The sequence below is a fragment of the Phoenix dactylifera genome, unplaced genomic scaffold (genome assembly GCF_009389715.1).
Source record: "Phoenix dactylifera cultivar Barhee BC4 unplaced genomic scaffold, palm_55x_up_171113_PBpolish2nd_filt_p 000346F, whole genome shotgun sequence".
Lineage (NCBI taxonomy): Eukaryota > Viridiplantae > Streptophyta > Magnoliopsida > Arecales > Arecaceae > Phoenix > Phoenix dactylifera.
In genome coordinates this window covers 146680-172448 of record NW_024067805.1, presented here as the reverse complement: position 1 = coordinate 172448, position 25769 = coordinate 146680, and the positions used below count along the sequence as shown (strand labels likewise).

General features: G+C 38.2%; 1 protein-coding gene across 1 annotated transcript in view; it reads left to right on the top strand.

Moving 5' to 3' along the window:
* LOC103715404 (midasin) overlaps positions 1-17629 on the top strand; it is a 77209-nt gene extending 59580 nt beyond the window's left edge. The window contains 33 exon segments of the mRNA XM_039118420.1: positions 1825-1938; positions 3279-3431; positions 3552-3731; positions 4062-4250; positions 4397-4498; positions 4589-4816; positions 4902-5024; positions 6973-7054; positions 7146-7276; positions 7355-7519; positions 7633-7708; positions 7779-7891; positions 7976-8055; positions 8138-8251; positions 9354-9422; positions 9524-9680; positions 10383-10540; positions 10628-10725; positions 10857-11089; positions 11537-11794; positions 11885-12011; positions 12090-12157; positions 12281-12439; positions 12512-12733; positions 13232-13540; positions 13676-13822; positions 13908-14111; positions 14198-15895; positions 16048-16329; positions 16420-16599; positions 16699-16797; positions 16901-17026; positions 17270-17629. Coding sequence (XP_038974348.1) covers positions 1825-1938; positions 3279-3431; positions 3552-3731; positions 4062-4250; positions 4397-4498; positions 4589-4816; positions 4902-5024; positions 6973-7054; positions 7146-7276; positions 7355-7519; positions 7633-7708; positions 7779-7891; positions 7976-8055; positions 8138-8251; positions 9354-9422; positions 9524-9680; positions 10383-10540; positions 10628-10725; positions 10857-11089; positions 11537-11794; positions 11885-12011; positions 12090-12157; positions 12281-12439; positions 12512-12733; positions 13232-13540; positions 13676-13822; positions 13908-14111; positions 14198-15895; positions 16048-16329; positions 16420-16599; positions 16699-16797; positions 16901-17026; positions 17270-17302 — 6477 coding nt within the window. The 3' untranslated portion in view covers positions 17303-17629.
* The last annotated feature ends 8140 nt before the right edge of the window (positions 17630-25769 follow it).

Genomic DNA, 25769 nt, shown 5'->3' with positions numbered 1-25769 from the left:
GTTTAGTTACATTTTTGCAGCAGATCCATTGCATTTATGAACAAATATTGGATATCTTTCACTCGATTTAACTCTTCTTTATCATGTGTACACTAGGATAAAGGAGTCTATAGGATTTATATTTTATAATGCATACCACATGAGCACTTGAGTAAACCTTCTAAGATGCTTCTTAGTCAGGAAAGTGCATATATAGAAAGCTAAAAGATTGCAGATCCACTTCGGACCGATAAAAAATCGGGTTTATGATTGTTATTATTGAAATCATGGTTTGCTGTGCCGGTATCAGGCTTCGGACTGATTGCCCAGCAGCATGGGTCGGTACGGGCCTGCACCGTGTCATGCCGAGCTTGTACTGACGCAGTAAAGGAGGCAGGAAAAAGGGCAAATGGGAGAGATAAGGGGGAGAGAGGGTGGCGGAGGGCTGTCGGAGGCCGATGACCCGGGCAGGATGTGGAGAAAGGCTCCGAGGTCGGGAAATAGGCCGGGTCTTCTGTTTCGTTCGAAACAGGAGTTTGACCTCTTTTTTTATTTTGCAATTTTTAAGTGAAGTCACCAAATCGCGAAATAAAAAAAAGGGGGCGAATGAAATAGAGGACCTAGCTGTTTTTCGGCCGTGGAGCTCCAACGAGCATCCTCCGTGCAGTTTGCTGGCCTTCGCCGGCTGGCCTCCACCTCCCTCTCTCTTCCTTCCTCTCCCTCTCCCTCTCCCTCCCTTCTCCATTCGCTCTATTTTCTTCTCTTTCCTTCTCCTTCTCCTCCTTTGGCAATGAGTTTCATTTTCGTTGTCGGAACCATCTCGGTCCGCCGCTGGGATGGCTCGGTATGATCGGAACCGCCCGATTCTGGACGGTTCTGCCGACCTTGAATGAAATGCTTGATAAATTGAGCGTTATCGGCTATTTATGGGCGGAAAAATTGGCCTATCTCTTTTGAACTTAGAAAGTGGAATAATTCGTTCCCGTTTTATGAAACAAACTGGATAACTAAGTTTTGTCTAATTTATCTGTTACGCTTCTACTTAAGAAGTGGATATAGGTTCTGATATAAACATGATCACATTTTTAGAGGTAATGATACTTTTGATTAGTAAAGAGATAAAAAATGTTTAGTGAATTTGCATAGGACAATATTTTGGGTTTCATGTAGTTCATTTAAAGTGAGAATAATTTTATTATTCCATTTATTGTTAAACTATTGTAGTTTTATTTATGAGGGTCTAAGAAAAGTGAGAAGAGATTGCCATCAAAATAAAGGAGCACCTGCATAAATATGTTATCCTGCAATAGTTTAATAGATAGAGAGTGCGAGCTCATTTGAACATCAGAAAACATGATTTTGTAAGTAAACCTCCACAGAGCAGTAAAATTATTCACCTGTGGTGGGAAAATAGAATAATTTCCACCATCTTGCCTAAGAAACTAACAGATATGTTCTCCTCATTGTTTCAAAAAAGAACAAACTTTTCACAAAATCGCTCATTTTCATGTAGATACACTATGCCACCTGCAAACTGGGTTCAACCATTATTATGGCTTAACATCCTTTGATTGATTCAATAAGATGTAGGGAGTTTCTATTAGTCAAAGTACTTGCAATTATATATTCTAGATGTTTTTCCACTTAGCACCCTGGACAAGGTTGGAAAATATGCTTTCTGGAATAGGTGAGAGCTCTACAAACTGTTGAGTTATGTTGTTGCGTATACGATTTTCTTCTTCTCTTTTACATACTTGGCTTGCATATTTTTCAGTCTGATATTTTCCTTGGAATTGCCCTGTCTATTTGAAAAGAAAAGCTTCATCACTGATTGGCTATATGTAGGTGCGCCAAGAATGTGAGCATCTGGCAGGAAGGATCTCAACAAGGGATGATGAAAAAGAGAGTGTATCTTCATTACAAAATCTGGAGGACGAACGGAATCGACTACAAGCGAAGGTCATGCTGTTCACTTTCCTATCTAAAATCCTTTTCTTAATTTCTTCTTTGTTGATTACTTAAATTTCATGGTATATAAAATTCAGCTGAATTTTTTTGTATGAATGACCTCCTTTCCATCTGTATATTCCAAGGACTGTTGTGCTGGTATCGGGCCCCGGACCAATTGCCTGGCGGCACTATCGACATAGTAGAAGAGGGATGGAGAGGGAGAATGGGGGAGAGAAAAAGGGAGAGAAGGGGGAGGCTGAGGGAGGTTGGCAGAGAGCCAGCGGAGGGTCGGGGAGTCGCCGCGTGAAGGAGGCAGAGGCCGAGGCAATGGGTTTGCTGGCTTTCACTTAAAAATCTCAAAAATAAAATGGGAGCCCTCTAGGCCCTTATTTCGAGTAAACTAAGGGACCAGAGGCGGAGCCTCTCTTCTGCCTCTTTCGCAGCGACTCCTTGGCCTCCACCTCCTACGCACGATGGCTCCCCGGCCTCCACCTTCCTCTCTCTTCCTCTCCCTTCCTCCCCTGTTCTCTCTTTTCCTCTTTTTCCTTCTCCTCTTGCCCCTCAGTCGTCGGTTCTCGTTTTCGTTGTCAGAGCTATCTCGGTCCGCCGCTGGTACGGCTCGGGACGCCCCGAACCGGACGGCTCAGGACGGTTCCACCGACCATAGTATATTCTATTAATATATAATGTTCGTGGGGGTAATGGAAAGTTGCTAAAATTTTAATTTCAGTTCCATTAAATTCATAAATATGAAGTTTTACTCAAGGAAATCATGGTATAGTATCATCCAAGGTTCACTATATCGGTGCATACCGCCCCGTACTGAGTGTACACCCTACCAGTACCAAACCGAGACTTGGTTAGAGGTGTATCGAGTGTTTATACGCTGAACCGACCGCGGACTAGGTGTATTGACTCCTTGCTAGCATGGTACCGGTATAGGTCAAGTATGGAGATGGCAAACCTTGGGACTGTCACCCTTTCTTTTTTATATTTGCCAATTATGATCTTGGCAATCTGAGGTCTTGAGAGGGTCGAACTATCACTGCATGTCAGTAGATGTACAAAATTTATCTTAATAACTTAATATGTGGCCATATTACTCTTAATATTGATTAGTTGGTTGTATTAATGGGATATGCATCTATTAGTTGGAGTGTGTTTAGTCCAACGTCGGTTACCGACTCTATGCTAGCATGGTACTAGAACAGGGTCGGGTTTGGAGATGTAACCTTGGGACTGTCACCTTTTTTTTGGAGATCATTTATACATTTTCTTGGTTGAGATGGATGTAAGATAGTTGATGTAATTCATTTGATAACAGCTTTTTGACAGTCTACTATTCACAGGTTGTGTTTCGTCCTGAGCCTCAGAAATATAAGAGCTTGAGATCAGTATGTGCTGACTTCCGGGAGCTTGCATCATCCTGCATGGAACTTATTAAGAATCTGAAATGCAACGCTGATCTCTCACTGATGATTAACGTTGCTTGCAATTGGCAGGTACAATATGCTTATTAGTAAACTTACAAGTTCTTTATTTTGCGTCGATATACATCTTCCTGCACTACCATGTATTTTGTTTTTCAATTTGTTGCTACATTTGATCATTTGAATATTCAGGTCACTTCTGCTTCCTTTATTAAAAGGCTATCAGAAGAATTTGCTGAGTATATTGACTTGATTCAACCAGTTCAAGTTGCTGTATATGAAATGAAATTGGGTTTATCTCTGGTCGTATCAAGTGCTCTGGAAGGGGAGTATTTAAAGAAGGTTGAAGAAGACAATTTTGAAAGAATTTTGGTAAGCATATGATTCTAAGTGTTATTTTTTTCCTGAAAAGACATTGTTTTGAAATAAGTGGTACATTCTTATTCAAGTTTACAATGTGAAACATCTAATACTAGTTTAAAAGTTTTGTTTTTCCTTGCTCCATAACTTGTGACTAGTTTTGTAAATTGGTACTTGAATATACCCAGATATACAGTGTTTTTCTCCATTCTTGTTTTAGACGGTAATGTGCTGTTCTAATCTTATTGTTCCCTTAACTTTTCTTTCTATTTTGCAAATTTATGATGTTTTTGTACTAGCCGATTGTTGTGATTGACAGTGTGAAGGACTTCGATGCTGCAGGCCACAATTTATTCTTATATGCAGTTTCCCAGAGGTTTGCCAGTTGGTGGATACCCTGTTGAGCTGATTGATAGAGGACCTGAAAACATAGCTTGTGACATGAATGCATCTGAAAGCATCCTGGCTGTTGATTTCAATTTATTGAAGAAGTTGGTTATCGTATCAAGTGAGATCAATCCTGACAAATCAGTGAGTACATATAAGTTTTTGCTTGTCATTATTATATGCTGATCTTAAAATTTTATCCATATTAGTGATGCTTCATTATTTTGTTTATGAGTCATTTTTGACGATTTATCATATAATGCCTATGAAATGTGCTGCATGGTTTACAGGTCTCACTTGTACAGCTACAAACTACAATTCATCACAGTATGCTCATTTGTGCAGCACATCATGTTTGTTGTTCTCTTGTAATGGACAATGCTTTTTTCCTAGTAAGTCCTCATGCTGAGATTATTTTAATATCTCGGACATATATACCACACAGATAGGTTAACAAATTCTGTTATGCTCTGTTTTGCTAGCTCTTGGATGATATATTTGGTCACTTTACAAGCCTATGGATGAATATGAAATCACAAAAGAAAGCCAAAGAAGATGGCGATGCTCAACTCTACAAGTTTAGGCCTCGTTTGATCAAGATAGAAGACATTTTGGTAGGGGATATGTCTCAGCTCAGTGATTTGAATTCGGATGGGCCTTTGACATTTGAGAATGAAGAGATCTTGATGCAACAAGAATTTACTGAAATGGTACAGTATAAATCTCTTTTTTATCGGCTGCACCTCCATTTTTTGATTTTTCATATGCTTCTTATTGAAACTATTTATTTTCCAGACGAAATCTGCTAAAGCAGATGAAGCTAAAGAAGAAGAATGGGACCTCATTTTCGACAATATTTTGAAGAGTATGGTGCTTGTCCACAATGAATTATTTGGTTCAAGTGATCTTGTTGAACAAGTAAGTTTCATTTATTTTTTTGCTATGAGGTTTTGTGGTATTAACATAGTCTGTCATGCCACCTAAAGACTGTCCAATCATTTTAGAATGACTTTTACATTAATTTTCAACAACTAGCAGGTATACTTAATAATAAAGATGTTCATCTTATTTATAGTAGTCAGGTGACAGTTTGCTGCCCTAATGTTTTATAATTCCGTATCCGTGGTCTAATCTTTCTCTCGAACCTTGTGGAGCATTTCCTTTGATCCTGGTAGCTGCAGTGACACCATTTTGCATGTAATGTTACTGGCTATTAAAACAACAAGGACATTCCTAGATGAGCTCTAATCATTTTACTTTTAACAAGAAAATGATCTTTAATTTCTCACCAATGACAAAGCCACAAAAATGGGTCCACAGTAACTACTATCCAATAGTACACCTTTCTTGATGGGAGGTGCAATGAAAATATTCACTTGGGAAAGTGCTGATCCAAAGACTCTAGGGAACACCTGTTGCTGTTAGTTGACTTTCTTATTGTCATTTATTGTCCGCATTGTAAAAATAATTTTTGCTGTATTGCCCCTGCATTATAGTCAGGCTATATCCCTTCTGGACATCACCTAAGGTTTGCTAAAAATGTTTTTGGGTTAGGTGTGAAGATTGACAGCATGCTTGTTCAATGCACCCAACATGACTGTCCACCAACCTTGTCTGATAAACAACTGCGAGGAGCGAGACTCAATTGTTTAAACTTTAGCTAGTTATTCAGTATCGGTGTTGTCAGATGGGCCTGCTTAAGTGGTTAAGTGGCCACTTGAACAGCTAACTATGCCCAATTGCTTGAGTGGTAATTTGGCATTCATTTGGACTGCCTTATTTAAAATGTGACCTACAAACTTATCTGAAAAACTACTGTTCCTCATGTTTAATCATTTAATTATAGATCTGATTATTTATAGAAAATATCTAATATTCCTGTTAGCATTCTAGTTCTTGCTTTTGTCTCAAGGCATTGTCTATCATTGATGCTGCTTGGTAGAATGTCTGCTTTTGCCTGAGAATACAAACAAGTGGCATTTTACCCTGCTTGTGTTCATCCTTACCTCTTTTCACAATTAGGCAATATATTCTGTTAGCCCTAGTGGTTAAGAAAGCCCCACACTCCCCAACTTTGTTTGCTAAATTTGATCAATAGTGCAGTATTTTCATTATATTTTTCTATTCTTAAATTCTAACCATAATTAAGCCCCGACATTCCCCATTTCATTTGCTATACTTGACCATTGCTCAGTTTGTTCATTGTGTTTTTCCTATAGTAAATTATCCTACCAAAGCTTCTCTCTCTGCCTTCTTTCTTATCATCACTTTTTTTTTCCTCAAAATCTGTACCTGTTCATATTTAGAATTCTATTTTTATACTCTTAAGGGTTCTTATAATGTTATGCCCCATGTCAAGTAAGAAATGGCTTCCCTTGAGTCAATTCTGTGTGTCTAACAGTCCATTATTTCTGATCATTATTATATGTTGGAAAGCTTAGTGTTAAGATATATTTTTCTATCAACTGCTTAAACACTTGCAAATTCTAAGTGCATTTTTCAACTCCCTGATAATTTTACAATGCACTAGACTTTTCAAGTGAATGCCGTATGCATGGAACACATCAAGCATTATAAGCACTTTGCCAAGTGTATACAAGCTCATATAACTTTAATATTGTACAAGAGTTAGTTATATTCAGAATTATAACCTTACTGTGCAAGGAAAAGATCTGGATTCTGCAATATTTTTGTATGAGATAGTATGAAACTTTAAATATGATTTGGGAGCAAATTTTTGTCAGTTTTTTTTTTCTTTGTTATGATTATGAGTTGATTTATGCAATGCCTGTGTTAACTTTTGTCAGATTCATGATCTCTCTCTCTCTATCATGGTTGACTTAATTTTTTTGGGCATGCATTTCAGCCGGGCATTGGTCACATTACTGATGAACAAAGACTGCATTTCTTTACGGAATCCTACAGATTAGGGACCAGAATAATAAAAGGTGATCTCTACTGGGTTATACAATTAGCTGGTCCTCAATCATATAGCCTTCTTGGACAATGAACTCATGATAGCCTCTTTTTTCTTTTCAGATCTCCGGGCATTACGTTCTTCCATCTTGGATGACAACCTAATGCCAGAACATTTACTTCACATATGCTTGGAGTATGAGCAAACTCTGGGTGTATCTTGTCAACCAACTCATGTCTACAATATCTACAAGGTCATGCATAAGAGATCTTTTCTTATGTCAATTCATGTATGTCTTTTGCACAAATCTCAAATTTTTTTGATGTTCCAGGATTCAAATGCTTCGGTTATGCATAAAATGGTAAAACCACTGACAGTAATTCAGGAACAAATTAAATCTTTTCTGAATGAGTGGCCGGACCATCCAGGTCTCCAGAAAATATTGGACACTACAGACACTCTTTTAGCAATTCCACTGAATACACCTTTGTCGAAGGTATGAGAGTGGTACTGCATGCCATTATTTAAAACTACTCTGATTGGATTGTTAAATGACTACCTAATATTAAGCAGCCACTGTTCTCTTAATGTAAAATTTGTATTATGAAGGCTTTGTTAGGGTTGCAGCTTCTGGTTGGTCGAGCCCAATCGTTGCAGGAAAATGCTTCTAGATTTTCTCTTAAAAGTAAGATTTTGATCTTGGTTGAACATTTTTCTTTAATTGTTTAGTTTTTCTATCTAATAATCTTCTACAGATGAGCTCCAACCAATATATGGCCTGGTGTCCTCATGGCAAAAGCTTGAATTAGATTGTTGGCCTGCTTTACTTGATGATGTTCAGAAACGGTATGAGATTAATGCTGGAAAGGTAGGTGCTTGCTGTAAATTTATTCATTTGTATACTAAAGATGGCGAGCAATTGCATTTTTGAACATTCTGCTTGTTTCTGCAGTTATGGTTTCCCTTGCATGCAGTTCTTCATCGTAAATTATTTGGTGATGCTGAAGCAGATAATTTGTTTACAATTCAGAGGCATGTGCCAGTACTTTTCATCGTTAATTGTCCATTTTATGTAATAACATGTAGAATTATGTCTAACAAAGTTAACATGCAGTATCGAGGAGTTTATTCAAACCTCTAGTGTTGGAGAGTTTAAGAAACGACTTCATCTCCTTTTCTCCTTCCATGGCCAGCTTAAATATGGTATCAATCTGAAAGCATATTCTAGGTAAGAGATATTCTCATTACGATTTGATTTTGATGTTGTACATCACTTCATGCCCAGCATGTGTCAGTACTTAAAACCGTGATCCAAATCATACTGACATGATGCGGGAATGATTCAGTTTGTGTCAATAATCTACCGTGGCCAAAATTGGAAATGAAAATTTGGGCAAATTGAAAAGAATGAAGGGCCAATTTGAAACATCAAGAGTTAACAGATTGCCACCCCTTTTTAATAATAGTAGGAGGGAAATAGTCGATTCTAATGTTGTGAAATTTAATGGGTTTTGGTTAAACCCTAATGGTTTTAGTAAAACATTTAATGATCTTTCCATTTTATAAAATCTTATTTTGTGAACATTATGAGTGTAAGTATGATAGTATAAAATGTGAAGCACTCCGTGGATTGTTGATGGTAATTAAATTTGAAGAACAGATAAAATGATGTGTATATAATTACTAACATATGCTTTATTAGTGGGCATAAAATTCTTTATAATTGTGTTTACTTTGGGCATTGTTCGTCTTGTTGTGCCCTTCTTATTTGTAATGAATCCAGGTTGGGCTTTAATTCTTCTCTCAAAAAAAGAACAGTCTTTGTAGTTGATTTTTCTACTTATTATTATACAACAAACTCAGTTAAAGATTTATGTGGGCAAACTAAACTCATCTTACAATTTTAAATATGATTTGATTTTAGCACTTGGGTCCATTGGTCAGCACCCATCACCTAAAAGCTTGCTCTGGAGAGAGGTCCACGGTTCAAGGGTGGTGATGGCAGTTGCACCATAATTCCCTAAATGAAGTATGATCTGTTTTTTAGAGCACTTTAGACTTGACTGGCTGAAGTGACTGCCCAGCTGTCAAATACAAGCAGGCATGAGGATGTTTTTGTTTGTGTTGCTGTAAATATTATTTGTTTTTATCTTCAAATCAATTTGATGGTCCAATACTGGGATACTCTCGTTCTTCACTCTGTCCTCTACTATTTCTGCATCAATTTTGTTGGATAAAATTAATCATGGTGCATGATATATTTTTTCTTCTTTCTTTTTCCTTTTATGTCTTGATTATCATGAACTAACTCTAAAATTGACTTGTGACAGTCCTAATATGAGAAAAAATCTGAACATCCTGTACAACGCATTTGGATATTATGTGCAATTCATGCCCTTGTAAGTATTGAGCTAACTTTTTAATCTTCATTATCTTCTGATATCTTCTCTTCCTTTTTTATCCTATTTAATATTTAATTCATAACTGGGTTTGCTGTCAGAGTTTTGGAGCACATTGAAGCTGGCAGAAGATGTATAGAGAAAGATTTGAAAGAATATCTCAAACTCTTCCACTGGGAGCACCCTTACAATTTCTCTTCCATCGATAATTTTAGGAGGACGCGACACAAGATCTGGAAACTAATTCAGAAATTCAATGTACATTGTTCTTGATCTTAATTCATGATCCTGATTTTTTTTCGTTTTTGTCTAAAGATTTTTTTTGATCTATATCATCTTTAAAATTATAGAAAATATGATGATTGCTTGGTTGTTTTTGCTTTGATTTGACTTCCTCTTATGCACTAGAATATACACTTTGCTTAATTCTGTAAATTTTCTTTTGCTTTGCAGACTAATAATATGGTAGTATCCATTTAATTCAACTCCGAAAAAAGAAAGAAAAAAAAAAGGAAAAGGGGAAAAAGAAATGTGCATAGCTTACAGAATAATGATATGTTGGATACAGGTAGGATCCATGCCAGACTTTGTTCCAAACACTATACAAAAATCCGAAACCATACCTCAAAGATTATCTAATTATTTTCCAAAGTCTTTTCATGTATCCTCCAAGGGTTCTTAACCTATGACTTTATTGTGGGATGCATTTATATTTGCATGCCAGTATCAGGCATGTTAGTTACTAATTTGATTATTAATGTTACTTTTTCTGCATCATTGCATATTTTGGTATGCTCGTGTTCTGCCTAATAGATAGTGGCTTTGTTCTGATTCTTGACAGAAATTTCTGTCAGCTAATGGGAAGATAGTATCATCTTTTAGTAGTATATCTGGATGTGTGGTTAGTGGTATTTCGAAATATTTACTACGTCTAACTGCAAATACCTTTTTTATGAGTAGGATGTTCTACAACAACCTGTGATGATTATCCTTAACCAAGAAGCGGCACTAGTGAGAGATAAAGTTCCATCTTGGCTTGAACATAGGATCTGTGATGAAATGAACATAGAGGTGCTGCAGTTTCCTGTAGATCTTGTGAAGCTGAGAAATACAGAAAGGTTCTCTGACATTCTGTCAGATATAATTTCACTTCCATTTTTTGGATGGAATTCATTCTCAGAGTCATCTCTCTTTTTTTGGTTTAGGTTTGTATGGTATGACGAATGGAGAAACAAGGCTGAATCAGCACTGCAAGGCATGTGCTGCGATAGTATTCCTGGTGTTGATTTCTTGCAGAGTGAAGGTCTCGCATATTTTGTCTTCTGCTTTCTCTTACGTGGATTAAATATATAATGAACTTAGTTGATGTGGTTATGGTGATAACTGGGAATGAAAAATGAGGTCTTAATGCAATATATGATGCTGCTACTGCAGGGCTTGTAGATGTCATCAGGCAATCCCTGTTCTCTGAATCTACGCGGGGGCACTTCAAGAAAGCATGGGAGGGTGGCTGGACTTCACTTGAAAATATTTGCAACTGTGCAGCTGAATTCGCTCATATCTGGAAACACGAAACCAAAAATCTCAAAAAGAGGAGGGCACTGAGGGATTTGTTGAAGGTTTTGGAAGGATGTGGATTATCTAGGCATAGACCCATAAGAACTGAGGTACCTGTGTAATTTGTATTGTCCATTTTTTTTATTTCTTAAAGTTTTATAATGAATTCTTGTTAAAACTGAATGCATAAGAACAAAAACTGTGACTGGATAATTAGAAAGGTGAGAGATCTGTTAAATCTTCTGTGAATTCCTTCTTAGTTTTGTTATTGGTCTTCTAAGTCTGATACCTGTGTAATTTGTATTGTCCATTTTTCTTATTTGTTAAAGTTTTATAATGAATTCTTGTTAAAACTGAATGCATAAGAACAAAAACTGTGACTGGATAATTAGAAAGCTGAGAGATCTGTTAGATCTTCTGTGAATTCCTTCTTAGTTTTATTATTGGTCTTCTAAGTCTGATAACCAGTTTTGATCAATAGTGAGTTTGCATTTCACAACATTATTGAGTTTGTTATGATCATCTGATTATGATACCTCTTTGGTGGTGTCGTATAGCTTGAAGTTCAATCAGGCCAGCCAAGTAGCTCATTTCTTCAGCCATCATATAATGTGCTGCATTTGCTTCTGAAAGAGTGCCGTCCATCTTCTAAAGACATCAATATTGGTGTTCCTAGCCATATTGAAAAGCCTGCAGGTGTTAATGGTGCTTTGGAATGGAAGGATGCAAATCAGTACTACTTTAAAAGCCTGGCTATGATGCAGCAAGTTAGACACATTTGCCTCAATTTCAATAAAGATCTCAGCCTAGAGCAGGCAAGCTTCACTACTTATCTTCTCAACTATGACATGTCCTAGTGGAGGTACAAGATGTAAGCATACAATCACATTTTGTTTGTTATACAGGTTAATCAAGCAGCCTCTTTCCTAGATCATCTAATTATCCTACAACGTGAGCAGCGATATGTCGCTTATGGTGTATCCGAGCAGCTGAAAAATCTAAGACAGCTATTTCATTTGTTACATAGCACAGGTACTCAATATCATTAATAACATCGTTGTGACTACATTTGTGCCCCGTATTTATGCTTCATTATAAACTCTTTTGTAGGATTTGGTGGCAATATTTCTGTAAGTCCAAACCAAAATGCTGTGCTCAAGTGCATGTGGCTGCAAAAAGTAAGTTTTGCATAGGTGATTTGGCCAGCTGATATGAAGAATCTCTTTTTGATAAAAAGCTGATACAGAGAATCTCATTTGTAAGTAGGAGGTGATTTGATCTTCTTTTTTTTTTTTTTGCAGCAACTAATTGATAGCCTACTTGCTATGTCAAGAGATGTGAACTTGTTGCTTGGAAGAGTTAAGAATAGTCATATGAATACTTGCACCATTGTCAGCGTTGAAGCCGACGTGTTATCTGCTCTCATTGATAAGTTTATCCCAAGCATTTTGAAGTCTAAGGTAATTCTTGGATTTTTTGAATAATGACTTCTTAGCCTCAAATCCTTAACTCTTTAGTATTCACTGCTGTAGGAATCATTGGATAAATATCTTATCGGCAGTGGCAGATTCATCACTACATCGGCTGCACACATGCGCTTTGTTGTTACTGAAGAGATGGAACAATTAGTAATGATCAATTTTCAAATTTTTGACAACATTAAAGAGGATATCCAGACTTTGGGCTTGGAAACTGTTTGTATGAGATCTTTGAAGGGAATTTTGCTTGATCGTTTGAAGGAGTTAATCAACAAGGTATATGTTTTTTTGGTTTTTCATTTTTCTTATACTAGGGTGTAATCTTCCACCAATTTTGGTAGGATCTTAAATCTCAATCATCATTATCAGTAGGAATACCTGTCCTGTAAGTGAAGTTTGATGAGGATCGAAGTTGGCTTATCTGTATGGCAATTCTCTTTCTCATCATTATCTATGATGTAGATCACTGCTATTAAACAGAAGCCAATATATCATGAGTTCTATGTGAATGTATTAGACCAAATAATGCTTGCAAATCCAATTATATTAGATCTATCATATTTTTCATTAATACAACTTTTCTTGTGTAGGTGAGGATATGAATATATACATCAAAATTTTGCACAATTCTGATGCTCATGTACCTTCTGCAATGATATTTATATCTGAAGCAAAATGTTGTATTGGATAAAGCTTATGCTTAAATTGTACATCTGCTTCCTCTTTTATATCAGTCAAGTCTTTTGGAAATAAAGGGACATCTGATTTTTGCAGGGAAACATGTTGATGGAGGATTTCAATTCTGAGATCGAGGCGAGTAGCCAGTCGGCTAGTGAGGAGAATTCCATTTTCATGGAAACCTTCAGTAAGCATGGAGCTGTATATGCTGATTCTCTTGCAGAAACAAATAAACTGATGAAGGATGTGTTTGAAAAGCTAGATGTGCTTCATGAAGGCCATACTCTTGTTCAAGAATTATCAGCTGACAATATTTCTTTGTGGAAAGATCTTTTCGAATCATATATGATGAATCTACATCTGGACCTTATGTATAATGCACTCAGTAAAACAATTGCTGCAGCAGTATATTCCTATCCTTGATCTCCATACTAGTTTCTCACACATTAAATCTAGTGCTGTATTTTATAATTTTTGTTCTTTATCTGAATGCATCTTTGTTTCTGCTTTGATCCTTATCTTAATGAATGGTTTTTACAGGGTGTACTGGTAAACTGTGCTGCACATAGAAAACCAGAAGTGTGCACTCAGGTTCAGACACATTTAAAGCATCTTCATGTATTTCTGAGCCTTATTGTAACTTTTGCTGAGGGCATCCTATTTGAGTTTTTAGATGCGCACGAAACTGTAAGTATGTCCGTCCTTATTCATCAGCCTTCCTCTATTAGTTTCTTTTCTAATATCTGATGAACATACTCTTCCTCTTGTGCAGATAGCTGAAATGACTCATGTGCTTGCCCATATTTTTGCTTTACTATTTTCTAAAGGATTTGGTTCTGTAGAAGAACCAACAGAAGATACTGCTTGTGATGGAACACAAGATGCTAGTGGAACTGGTATGGGAGAGGGTGAAGGTATAAATGATGTGAGCGACGAGATAGACAATGAAGCTCAGCTCCTTGGATCTTCTGAAAAGGTAATAGTTGGCAACAAAACACGTTTCTGTCTTTTTCACTAGAAACTCTGGCTCAAAACTTCCTTGTTATCTATTATGTTTTTCAGCAAGATGGACTGGAGAACTCAGATAAAGTACCAAGTGACAAGGATAGAGGAATCGAGATGGATGATGATTTTGATGCTGATACATTCAATGTCAGTGAGGACTCAGAAGATGATGATGTTGAAGATGAGGAGGAAATGAACTTGGACTCTAAGATGGGAGAGACTGGAGATGGCAGTCAGGCTGTTGATGAGAAGCTCTGGGATAAAGGTGAAGATGGTAAACCTGACAATTCTGTTGATAAATATGAATCAGGTCGATCTGTCAAAGAAACAGATTCTGGTTGTAGGGAACTCAGAGCTAAAGATGATAGTGCTCTAGAAGTGGAAGAATCTGGAGAGATGGACAGTGATGTGTCTGATGGACATAGCGAGGAAGACAAGGAACCTAGTATTTCTGATGATGATGTGAATGCTGATGACATGAATCTGGACAAAAGTAATGCATTCGAAGATCCAACAGGAATTCAGCTTCCTGAAGAGGAGAAAAATTTGGAAGATGTAAGCATGGATGAACCTCAAGGTTCTGATATGATGGATGGAACTAATTCAGATCCTACTCGGTCTGATGAGGAAATGAAGGATGAAGATGAAAATTCCAGTCCTATTGATCGCATTCATGATGAGAACTCTTTGGAAGTAGATGAAAATATTGAGACTAAAGGAGAGGAGGATGCTGAGAATGCAAATATGGACTTGGATGCAAGTAAAGAAACTTTGCAGTCAGACAAGATTGAGTCAGTCGAGTATCCTGCAGAACAAGCTGGTTCAACCGAGCCACTAGGTGATCCTCACAATGTGGACTCAAATGCGGACACGGAGATGCACTGGGCAAATAGCAGTGACATGAATACTGGCATTGCTCCTTCAAGGAATTTACCGTGTAATGAGGTTCCCAAAATGGAGTTATCCTTGCCTGACTCGAGTGATGGTTCTAGGTTATCCTATGATCAGCCAAAACCTCAGACTTTGCAGGTTGATACATCACCTATGCAAAGAACTCAGACAAATCCTTACAGAAGTATAGGAGATGCGATGGAGGAATGGAAAGAAAGGGCTAAGGTATCAGTTGATCCCCAGGAGCATCAACCTGTAGCTCCTGATGATATTGTTGATGAGAATGCAGATGAATATAGATATGTTTCTGAAGCAGAAAAGAGCACTACTCAAGCACTTGGAGCTGCAACATCTGATCAGCTTAAAAACAGCGCTGAAGGAAACAAGTCCACTACAGAGGAAGGTCATATCAGGAAAAAAGATGTTGATAGAGATGATGTTCTAGGGGAGAACTCTGAAACACACCATCTGAAGGCTAACCAAGCTTCGATTCCCAGACAGAAAGTTGATGAGGAATTGCTCAATGCAGTAGTGGATGTTGATGCATCAATGGAAGAAATGGAGGAAACTAATTTGGAGAGCCTGTCAGAAGACATGGTTTCATTCAAAAGCTCATACATGGATGAGAAAATTTTGCCTCTTGATAACTTCATGAATGATAAAGCATTGTCGAAGTCCATGGATATTGAAGAAATATCCGACCAGACAATGCATAAAGCATTTTTAGACTGGAAAAGGTATGAACTGGTCACAACGAGGTTGTCTCAGGAACTGGCTGAGCAGTTGCGCTTGGTCATGGAACCAACTTTGGCAAGCAAGCTTCAAGGAGATTATAGAACTGGAAAGCGAATAAATATGAAAAAGGTAAGATGAAAGTATATTCATGATTCACCATACGCTCCCAGTTGCCTTCTATAAGTGACAGGTTCTTGATTTATGTGTACCATATGCAACCCCATATGATTATTCACTCTTTTTCCAAATTTTGTGAATACTGTTTGGCTTGTCACTATTAGGTTATTCCGTACATCGCAAGCCATTTCCGGAAAGATAAGATCTGGTTGAGGCGAACCAGGCCCAACAAGAGGGATTATCAAGTGGTGGTTGCAATTGATGATTCACGTAGTATGTCTGAAAGCCTTTGTGGGAATGTTGCCATCGAAGCTCTGGTAACAGTGTGCCGAGCGATGTCACAACTGGAAGTGGGGCAGTTCGCTGTTGCAAGTTTTGGTGAAAAGGGAAACATAAAGATGCTTCATGACTTTGATCAGCCATTTACTGGAGAAGCTGGAGTCAAGGTGAGTCATGGTACTAATTTTTTATGCTGTTTTTTTTTTTTGAATTTCTGAGGTCTTGTTTTGCTGATGTATTTGACCAAAATGGAACAGATGATTTCAAGTTTATCATTCAAGCAAGATAATACTATAGCTGATGAACCAATGGTTGATCTGTTAAAGTATTTGAACAACATGCTTGACACTGCAGTAGCAAAAGCACGCACACCCTCAGGCCAGAACCCGCTCCACCAACTCATTTTAATCATAGCTGATGGCAGGTTTCATGAAAAGGTATCAAAGTTACTTTCTTTCCCCCCTCTCGAAAAGGCCAACTGTCTCGGTATCTAAATGCGGGCTTTTGTAATATTCCCTGAACTTGTGTAAATGCAGGAAAACCTGAAACGTTGTGTCAGGAATGTTCTGAATAGAAAGCGGATGATTGCATTTATACTTCTAGATAGCCCTCAAGAATCTATCATGGACCTAATGGTATGGCCCTTTTGCACTCCGCCATTGGAGTGGTGCTATTTAGTTTCAGATTCTTTCTTCCATTGTCGGGTGGAGTTGATACAGAAATATATATTTCTTGCAGGAAGCATCTTTTGAAGGCGAAAAACTTTCTTTTACAAAATATTTAAATTCATTTCCATTCCCATATTATATTGTGTTGAAGAATCTTGAAGCGCTTCCTCGTACTCTAGCTGACTTACTGAGACAGGTAATGCTTCCTTTCTGCATAGTCCTGTTCCTTTTTTTGGCTCAACGTTCAGAATTTGGCAAAATTGACACGTCCACTCAGTTGTAATTTACTTCTTGATGAAACTAGTACTGTCCAACTCTACATGCCTAGAAGGGCCTTTCCATATTAAACTTGCCACTTCACAACACTTTTCATAAGACACTGAGCTGCGAGTTTGAACTTTCTGATTACAATGTTGTGTTGTCTGTTTTTCATTTGCAGTGGTTTGAGCTTATGCAGAGCATTAGTGAGTAAATTACTTCTGCTATATGCGGAATCTGACAATGATGGACGTGATTTCATGGTAGAGTCCAGGATCCAAGATGAAGTGTACATAGCATTTACGAGATCTTGTTTCATATCAATTTTGTCAATTTTGTCTAAACCAATAACAGTAGGGTAAAATTAATGACCCTGATGGAAGCAACTTCATGGTACAGTCTAGAATCCAATATGAAGAGTGTACATATCGCACATAAGAAACTTTGTTCTGTATATCAATTTTGTCTGCGTATTGTCTGAACTTGTAAGAGGGGAAAATTATATTTTATTTATATGCAAGTTATTTTAATGACTCTGTAATTGCAAGTGCATTCTATGCCATTTAGGCCCTCCAAATATGGCCTGTCCAAATGAAAGGGTGCTTGAGAAAATGTATGCGCAATTCCCTAGGCATGTTTTTTTATATGCAAATTATTGCAATGACTGTAATTTACAATTTATGCCATTTAGGCCATGGCCAAGCTATTATCTAAATGTAATGACGCTTGAGAAAAATGTGCTCAACTCTCTAAGGCATTGTATTTGTGCAAATTATTGCAGTCGTTGTAATTGCCGAGTACATTTTGTGCCAAAACGAAATGGTGGCTAAGAGGTGCTCATTGGGTTGCCCATGGTGGGAGTACGTATAGCGGCAGGTGTTGGCTAATCATCTATGCTACTTGGCGTGCTGTTCAAGTTAAAACATTCCAACACTATAATTTCTCAACTTTCAAACCATATGAGCTTTATGGTAGAGGGACTTGGGAAGTACTCCTAACAAAAGCACTCTCCTTATGCATGATATTGATCACAATAAATTTTTCATATCCTCCGGAATTAAAATTCCTAATCAATTCTTAAGCAAATATTTGTGCATAGCTTTTTGGTAAGACAACCATATTTAAACGCAATCCGTGGCTCTCAACCTCTCGGATGTCTGCCAGGGCATGGAGTGGATTTAGGCCCACCCAAATAAGCGTACATCCAAGTTAGTAATCACTCTGAGATCTTCGTTTTGGTTCAAATCAACTCAACCCAGGTGCGGCCCAAATGTTGGTTAGGTTCTTACATTCAATTTCATGCTGATGTTTGTCCGAGTGACTCCTGCTAAAGCGGAAGATGCCCAATGATTCGGATGGAGCCCACTGGAATGGTTGTTGGGGAGCAGCGAACCAAGAAAACCGCACGCTGCGGTGTGCATTTAAAACCGCGGTTGCCATGCCCAAAGAAGAAGATAAGGGGGACATGGCCAAGTTTGCATGGTAAGTTTAGGTATTCCTTTCTAGGTCATAAGTGAAAAAAAAAACTCTAGCATATTCATATCCATATTTATCTTATTTAGCTAATATATATTGGATATGGATGTTCGTTGGATGCAAAAATTTATATTCATAACTATTTTAAATGGATACACATATAAATTGGATACTAAAAATATAGATATTAATATGAATATAAATTAGATAATTAAATTTTATGACCACGGAGTCAAAGATATTACTAAGAAGATAATAGCATGTTAATGTGGTTATTTATTTTTATTAAAAGTTTATAAGTACTATATAAAATTAAATAAGATTATAAATGAAATCAGATATTTGGATACGGATCGAATAGTTATCTATTTATATTCATATCTATTTTTTTTAACGGATATGGATATTAGTCGGATGCTCAAATTTCTATTTAGGATAGATTTGGATATAAAAATAGATCCGAACAGATATTATCCGATCTATTTTTACTCGTAGTCTTATACAATATAACAGTTAAACAAGTGCTGTTTGGGTGCTTAGTACTTGCTTGTGTTATGTTTCTATGCCCATAATATGAGTAAGAAGCATTGATATAATTCTCATACCTATATTTTGTATTACTTTGTACGATACCTTTTTTTTATAGTTATATTTTTTTATACTGAATGTGCAACGTGCATGCATGCAATCCAGTTATTTGAAAAGGTGGTTAATTAACTTAAAACACATGCATCATGATTGCATGTAACTGAAACCATCTAGGGTGAACTTGAAAATTGACTTATTGAATGAGTAAAGGATTGAATCAGATTCGGTTGGATGGTGCCAACTAAATAAACTACTGTCAACTTGCTATTGGATATTTATTTTTGATTTGACAGGACATTATTCCAAAAAAAAACGACAATAGGTCATTGCCCGGCCTGGTTGGGATTATATTGTTTGCCTGCCTTACTTTGACTTCCTGCTGGTCTCATTATCACTCATGCTAGAGCCGATTCAAACTTGTGTTCACCGTAAAGAGCGGTAGTAGATTAGTCAATTAGGAGTCTGGTTGCCGCTTTCATGCTTTTGCCCATTTAGAGCGGAGATTGCCTGAAGGTATGCTTCTGATCCTTGATTCGATGAGTTTGATCTTTTCCTTGAGAGTTGAGGACAAAAGAAGAATAGAAGAAATCAAATCTAAACACCATGGATAGTTGAAAATGAGCAGGAGAGGCTACCCATCCTCTTCTATTTTCTTTCTTTCTTCATGTTAAATGGTGAACTTGTGCCCTGTAGGGGACGGCAATAAGAACTAAACCCCACAATTAAGAACCTAGTCCAATCTGGTCCAGCTCGTCACACATTTCTCTTATATATAGTAATATTAAACTATAGGAAAAACAAAATTATTATGGATATCCAACAAAAAGAATTAAACCATTTTTACAGTACATTACGTTATCCTTTTCAGTTTTCATATGGTCAAACTAGCTTATGGATATCTGACGAGAGAGCTTGCTTTATGTCTTTGCATCCATCATGTAGTCAGAGTGAGTTACCCGGTTTCACAAAAACATTATAGAAGTACTGTAAATAGCGTTCCTGGGTACTCATACCAATGTTTTGCTAAAAATATTAATCCTTAATAATTGTCTTCTGTATCACGTAAATGGTCTACGTATGAGATGTGATGTGGAGCAAAGTTACTGGACCTCCGGACTTTTTTACTGGGCAAAGGGACTGAGTCACCAGATTACTATAGTTCTTAAGCGCGAGAGAGAGAGAGAGAGAAGGTGGGTCCCTGAACAGTGGAAGAGAGTTGAGAGAGAGAGAGAGAGAGGGGGGGTAGGCGACCGACGTTGATATTGTTAGAGTTTTAATTAAAAAAATATTTTTTTATCCTCTAAATTTTATTTGTTTTAAATATTTTTAAAAAAAATTATTTGAAAAGATATGGTGTTTCTAAAATATATCGTATTCGAAGCCTTCGCGTTTTTTCAGTCTTCCGAATAGAGGATCCTCCGGAATTAATTCAAAAACCATCCAGTTTCTCTCACTAGTATTTTATCTTTCGAGAGTTTTTTTTATAGGCAAAAAGTTCTTTTACTTTTCAACTTTCTCCTTTCTTATCTTTTTCTTTTTTGAACAATTAAAGGAGTCGGTCGAGTTAAGCCTTCCAGCGATTGTGCTTACTAGAGAAAGATCGAGTTGAGCCGGATTGTTGTACCTCGAGAACAAAATTATTGCAAACCTGCATGTAGGGTGTGAATCATGTTATTAGAACAGTATATATCACATGCCTCGATTCAGATAAGCTTTTTTTTAATTTTTTATTTTTTTTTCTAATAAATTATTTTTTAATAATACTTCTATAAAATAAAAATATAATAATTTTTTGGCAAACAAGTTTTCAACTTATATGAAGCATAGGAATGGCACGGATGAGCATTAAGGAGACCTCTGCTGCTTCTCTCCCATAAGAATGAGAAGAGGCTTTCAAATATTAAATTTTAAATAAGAAAATTGAGAATAAAAAAAGATATTCTTTACTTTCACTAACATCCACGCCAATTTCCAATCCTTAGAAGTACTGGAGGCAGCTTCCTAAATTTGCTCATTTTTTCGCTAAGTTTTTCTTCTTGGTTATTTCTTAAAATATAAACAACGCATCGAAACCTCAAAACTCACCTATACTCTCTTTCTTAATTAAGAGTTGGAGTCGCACCAATTCCCTTTCTTTACTGTTTAAAGATATTACTGAAGCACAAGAGGCAACTTCATACATGGCTTTCGCTTCTTTCTCGAAACATAAACAAAAGAAGCATTGATAAATACAAGCAATGAAGAATCCATGAAACCACGTGCACCAATAAAAAACAATCCATGAAACCTTAAAACTCATCTACACTCTCTTCTTTAATTAAGAGTTGGAATCCTCTCGAGTTTCTCCCTATATAATTCAGACTTTAATTATTCAAGTTATCTAATCACAACCATCCATGACTTGTCCACTTGCTAAATTTGGATGAACTCCATGCAGTACATGGAGTAGCCTATTTCATGAAACTGTGTGCATCTCATGAAACTGCATGGCATCTAATCCAATCCACACAACCCTCACAAGAACAACCATGGTACTTCAGGGAGAGAAAGATCGGAAGTCCATTACATAGTCACTATGGAGGGTTCTTTCCGATTAGATTAGGAACAAGTAGTATATAAAACAATAAATCTTCAACAGTATCATCAGTTTACACAGGTTTAAGAGCCCTAAAATGAGAGAGTTAGGATGCAGCGTATATAGCCATCACGTACATGTTCGCGAAGGAAGAAAAGAGAGAACTACGGGTTGGCAGACCCAAGGTATCGTACGAATCCTCTTTCCCTTCCGGTGGGTTCCCTTCTCTGCCGTTCCACTGTGTTCCTTCCGGGCCTGCCGCGCCGTCCTCTCGCCAACCCTTCGAATTACTCATTAAATAAAGGGAGGCGCCATCACACGGTCACCGGTAACCTTAACTCCTAAACCTCCTGATTGCAAATACCTCCCAGTCCAAGCCAGGGTCCTCCTATGTTGCCTGTGGCCCCTGCAGGTTTCTCCATTAAAAGACCAACAGGCAGGATGGCGGTTGTGGTAGCTCCAGGGGTTTTTTATTTGACTATATATGTAATATTTTATTAAAAGACCAACGGCCCCGAAGCGGTGGAACTATATGGCAGTGAAACTAGATATGGAGAGGACTTATGACAAAGTCCGTTGGAGTTTCTTCAAGCGTGCCATGAAGAGCTTTGGCTTCTACAAGACTTGAATTGCTTGGGTGCTGGGCCGTGTGCAGAGACTGTCCTCCATTCTAGTCAATGGGACGCCATCGACTTTCTTTCGGTCCATCATCGGGCTTCGAAAGGATTGTCCCTTATTTCCATACATGTTTATCATATATGCTGATGTGCTTTCTCGTGCTCTGTGAGCTGCTTGTCAGGAGTGGAAATTAGAGGCTTATGTTCCAGCCTCCAGTGCCTGACCGATTGCTCACCTTCTTTCTGCAAATGATTGCCTTCTCCTGGTCAGGGCAAGGATGAGAAACATGTTGGCTCTCAGAGGGGTTCTGGAAGATTACTACGAAGCATCAGGTCATAGGGTGAATCTCCACAAGTCTACCATTTGTTTTAGCCCGAAGACGGAGCTGCGGTTGAGGCAGGAGATTAGGGGGATCCTGGATATGAGGGAGCAGGATGGGCCTTGGTGCTACTTAGGTGTCCCCGTCATAGGGAGGAAGCTACGAGTGTTGGAGTGCTTTAGCTTGGTACATCGGGTACAGGAGCGGTTGTAGGTTGTCTCATTTTCCATGATGAGTAGGCTGACACTGAGCATCATGCCCGTCTAACTCATGTCCAACACTGTGGTGCCGAAGACTGTGCTGCGAAGGATTGAGCGGCTGCTCTGGAGGTCTCTATGGGGATCACATGGGGGAGGTCATGGAGGGCACCTGCTGGATTTGGAGCGATCTGCCAGCCAACCTATGAGGGAGGCCTGGGGGTGCAGTCTCTTCTGGTGAGGAGGGAGGCGCTAATTGCCCAGCACGCAGTGAGGCTGGCCCTTGAGCCCGGCAAAGACTAGTGTCAGGTGATGACAACCCGATACAGCCCAACAAAGACTGGTGACATACCTCAAAGTAGCTGAAAATGCTCATATCTTTGGTGGAAGATTTGCAGATATGTGCCCACAGCCTTGGTTAACTCCAGGTGGCAGATAGGTGATGGGCGGAGTGTGGATGTGGTGGAGGACGCTTGGGTGGACTCCCTTCTGGTGAGGCTCTAGCCAACTATGGTCAATGTTGAAGCCGTAGACGGACTTCGAGTTTGTGATCTCCTTTACCCGAATGGGGCTGGGTGGGATGCCAGCCTGATTAATTAGTTATTTGGGGAGCACCTTGTAGAGAGAGTCTAATCATTCCTGGTCCCGGTGTATGCTAGTCCGGATATGAGGGTGTAGAGTTCGTCCTGCAGACCCAGAGTCAAAGTGGGAGATATCTATAGCTTTATCCAGGATGAGCAGTGGCCAGAACTAGACTGTGCCTGGATTTGGAGAGTCAGCCTCCACCCACGAGTTGCTTTGTTCTTCTAAAAGGTGGCCTGGGGCCGGCTGCCTACGAGGTTGATGCTGTGCGAGCGGGGACTGGAACATCCTACCACAGTGCCTCGAGTGCCAGGTGGATGAGACTATGGATCATATACTGTTTTAGTGTGAGCAAGCCAGGAGGGTATGGAGGCTTGTTGAGATCTCACCGGATGTTTGGAGCCACTCGAGCTCCTTCCTACTGGCGCTCAGGCGATGGGCCGGCGCCCCCCAAACTCAGCGGGTGGCCATTGACACGATGTATGCTACCCATCAGATCTGGCTGGCCAGAAATGCTTAGATTTTTTGTGAGAGTAACCCTTCACTGAGGTTCGTGGTTGAGCAGGCCCAGGACATGCTGCAAAGATTATCCATGCAGCTCCATCGGATGGGTCCTCGATAGTTTAGGGCACCTGGGGCTTTACTGCTCGTGAAGTGTCCCGGACGATGTTTTTCACCTGAAAGACCCCACCCCCGAGTTTTCTTAAGGTCAATTTTAATGGATGTGTGCTAGAGGGCGGTAGGAGGGGAAGCACTGGCTTTATCATCAGAGGCTCGGACTCTAGAATGGTTATTATTGGGGGTGTCAGATTTTTGACACCTTGGTGCCGGAGGCTTAGTTGAGGATGGCATGGGTCAGGTTGGGCCATGCTCGGCAGGTGCTGCGGGCTATAGTAGTTATTGGCCACGATCATTGGCTGGATCCAAGGAGGCACCGGCGGTGAGTATGGGTGTCACTATCTGCTTCGAGATATCTGGACTATGGTTAGTGGTGGCGTGGCGTTTCAGGCCAAGCATATATACAGAGAGACCAATGGGGCCACGCCTGGGTAGTCTCGTATATGGCCAATCACTTCGGAGGTATACTGTGGGTTGGAAAAAGAGACTTGCTTAGACTGCTTCGAGATGTTTGTTTTTTGGTCTTTTTGGATATGTTCGTACTAGAATTATATGATCATCCGCCTTAGCACAAAAAAAAAAGCACTATAAACCAACCAACTATTAGAGTGCTTACAATTTTTCAATCACCGCTATAATGAAAAATAGCAAGCAATAAGAAAAATAATGACAATACTTGCGTAAATAACATTTTATCGACTAAAAAAAACTTTTTGGTTGATAAAATTTGAATTTAAGATGCTTAATTCTGTTTGACGGTTAGTATAAATGTTAAATAACAGCCATCATCTTTGTTATGTAAGTTGAATCATAACCATTAACAATATCCTTCCTACCAATGCGCGTGGCATATAATACCTCCTTTGGAAGATTGAAACCACAAAAAATGGTCATCATTATGTAGTTAATTTTATCTATTCTCTCTCTATATAACTCCCACAATATATTCATGCATCTATTGGTGAGGCCGTTTCTAATAGATTCAAACTATATCCTCCTATCCCTGTATGTTTCGCCTCTCATATTTCTGTGTGAACATATATGCATATAAGATAACTAACATTAAGGTGCTCAACTCTTCTACTTATATTTATTATTTTATTTTCTTAAAAGAAAACACATCTAACACACATAGCACGTTCTAGTAAGTTATAAATAATAAAAATTTATTTTGGATAGTATTAATACCTTTTCTTGTCATAAGGGGTTGGGATTTGAATTTGAATGGCATGGTCCCTCCCTTTCGATGAGTATTAGACTTAATCTGCCTAGCAATAGCAATCAAAATAGGTCAGGTCAAAAATTCATCAGACTAGCCAATCTATTTATTAAACGGGCCAAAAATTCAAATCTGAATCCATTTGTTTATCAAACAGTTACTCTAATCGGACCCATATAATTATTTATTAAATAGATCAAGTCAGGCTAAACGGGTTACATGAATTTTTAGCAGATCAAATAGATTTAAAAAGATTAAATAGGTTCAGCAGATCTAGTTAAAATAGGACAAAGTTAAATTTGGTAAATTTTAAGCAGATCATATTATAATAATCCGACTTAAATATTAAACAGATCAAATGTCTAAATTTGAATATAATTAATTTAATAAATAGGTTTAGATGGAATGAAGGGTTCATATTTCAAGCTCAATTTTTACCTAACTTAAATCTGGACAAAGAAAGCGGATCGGATTGATGAGTCGGATATC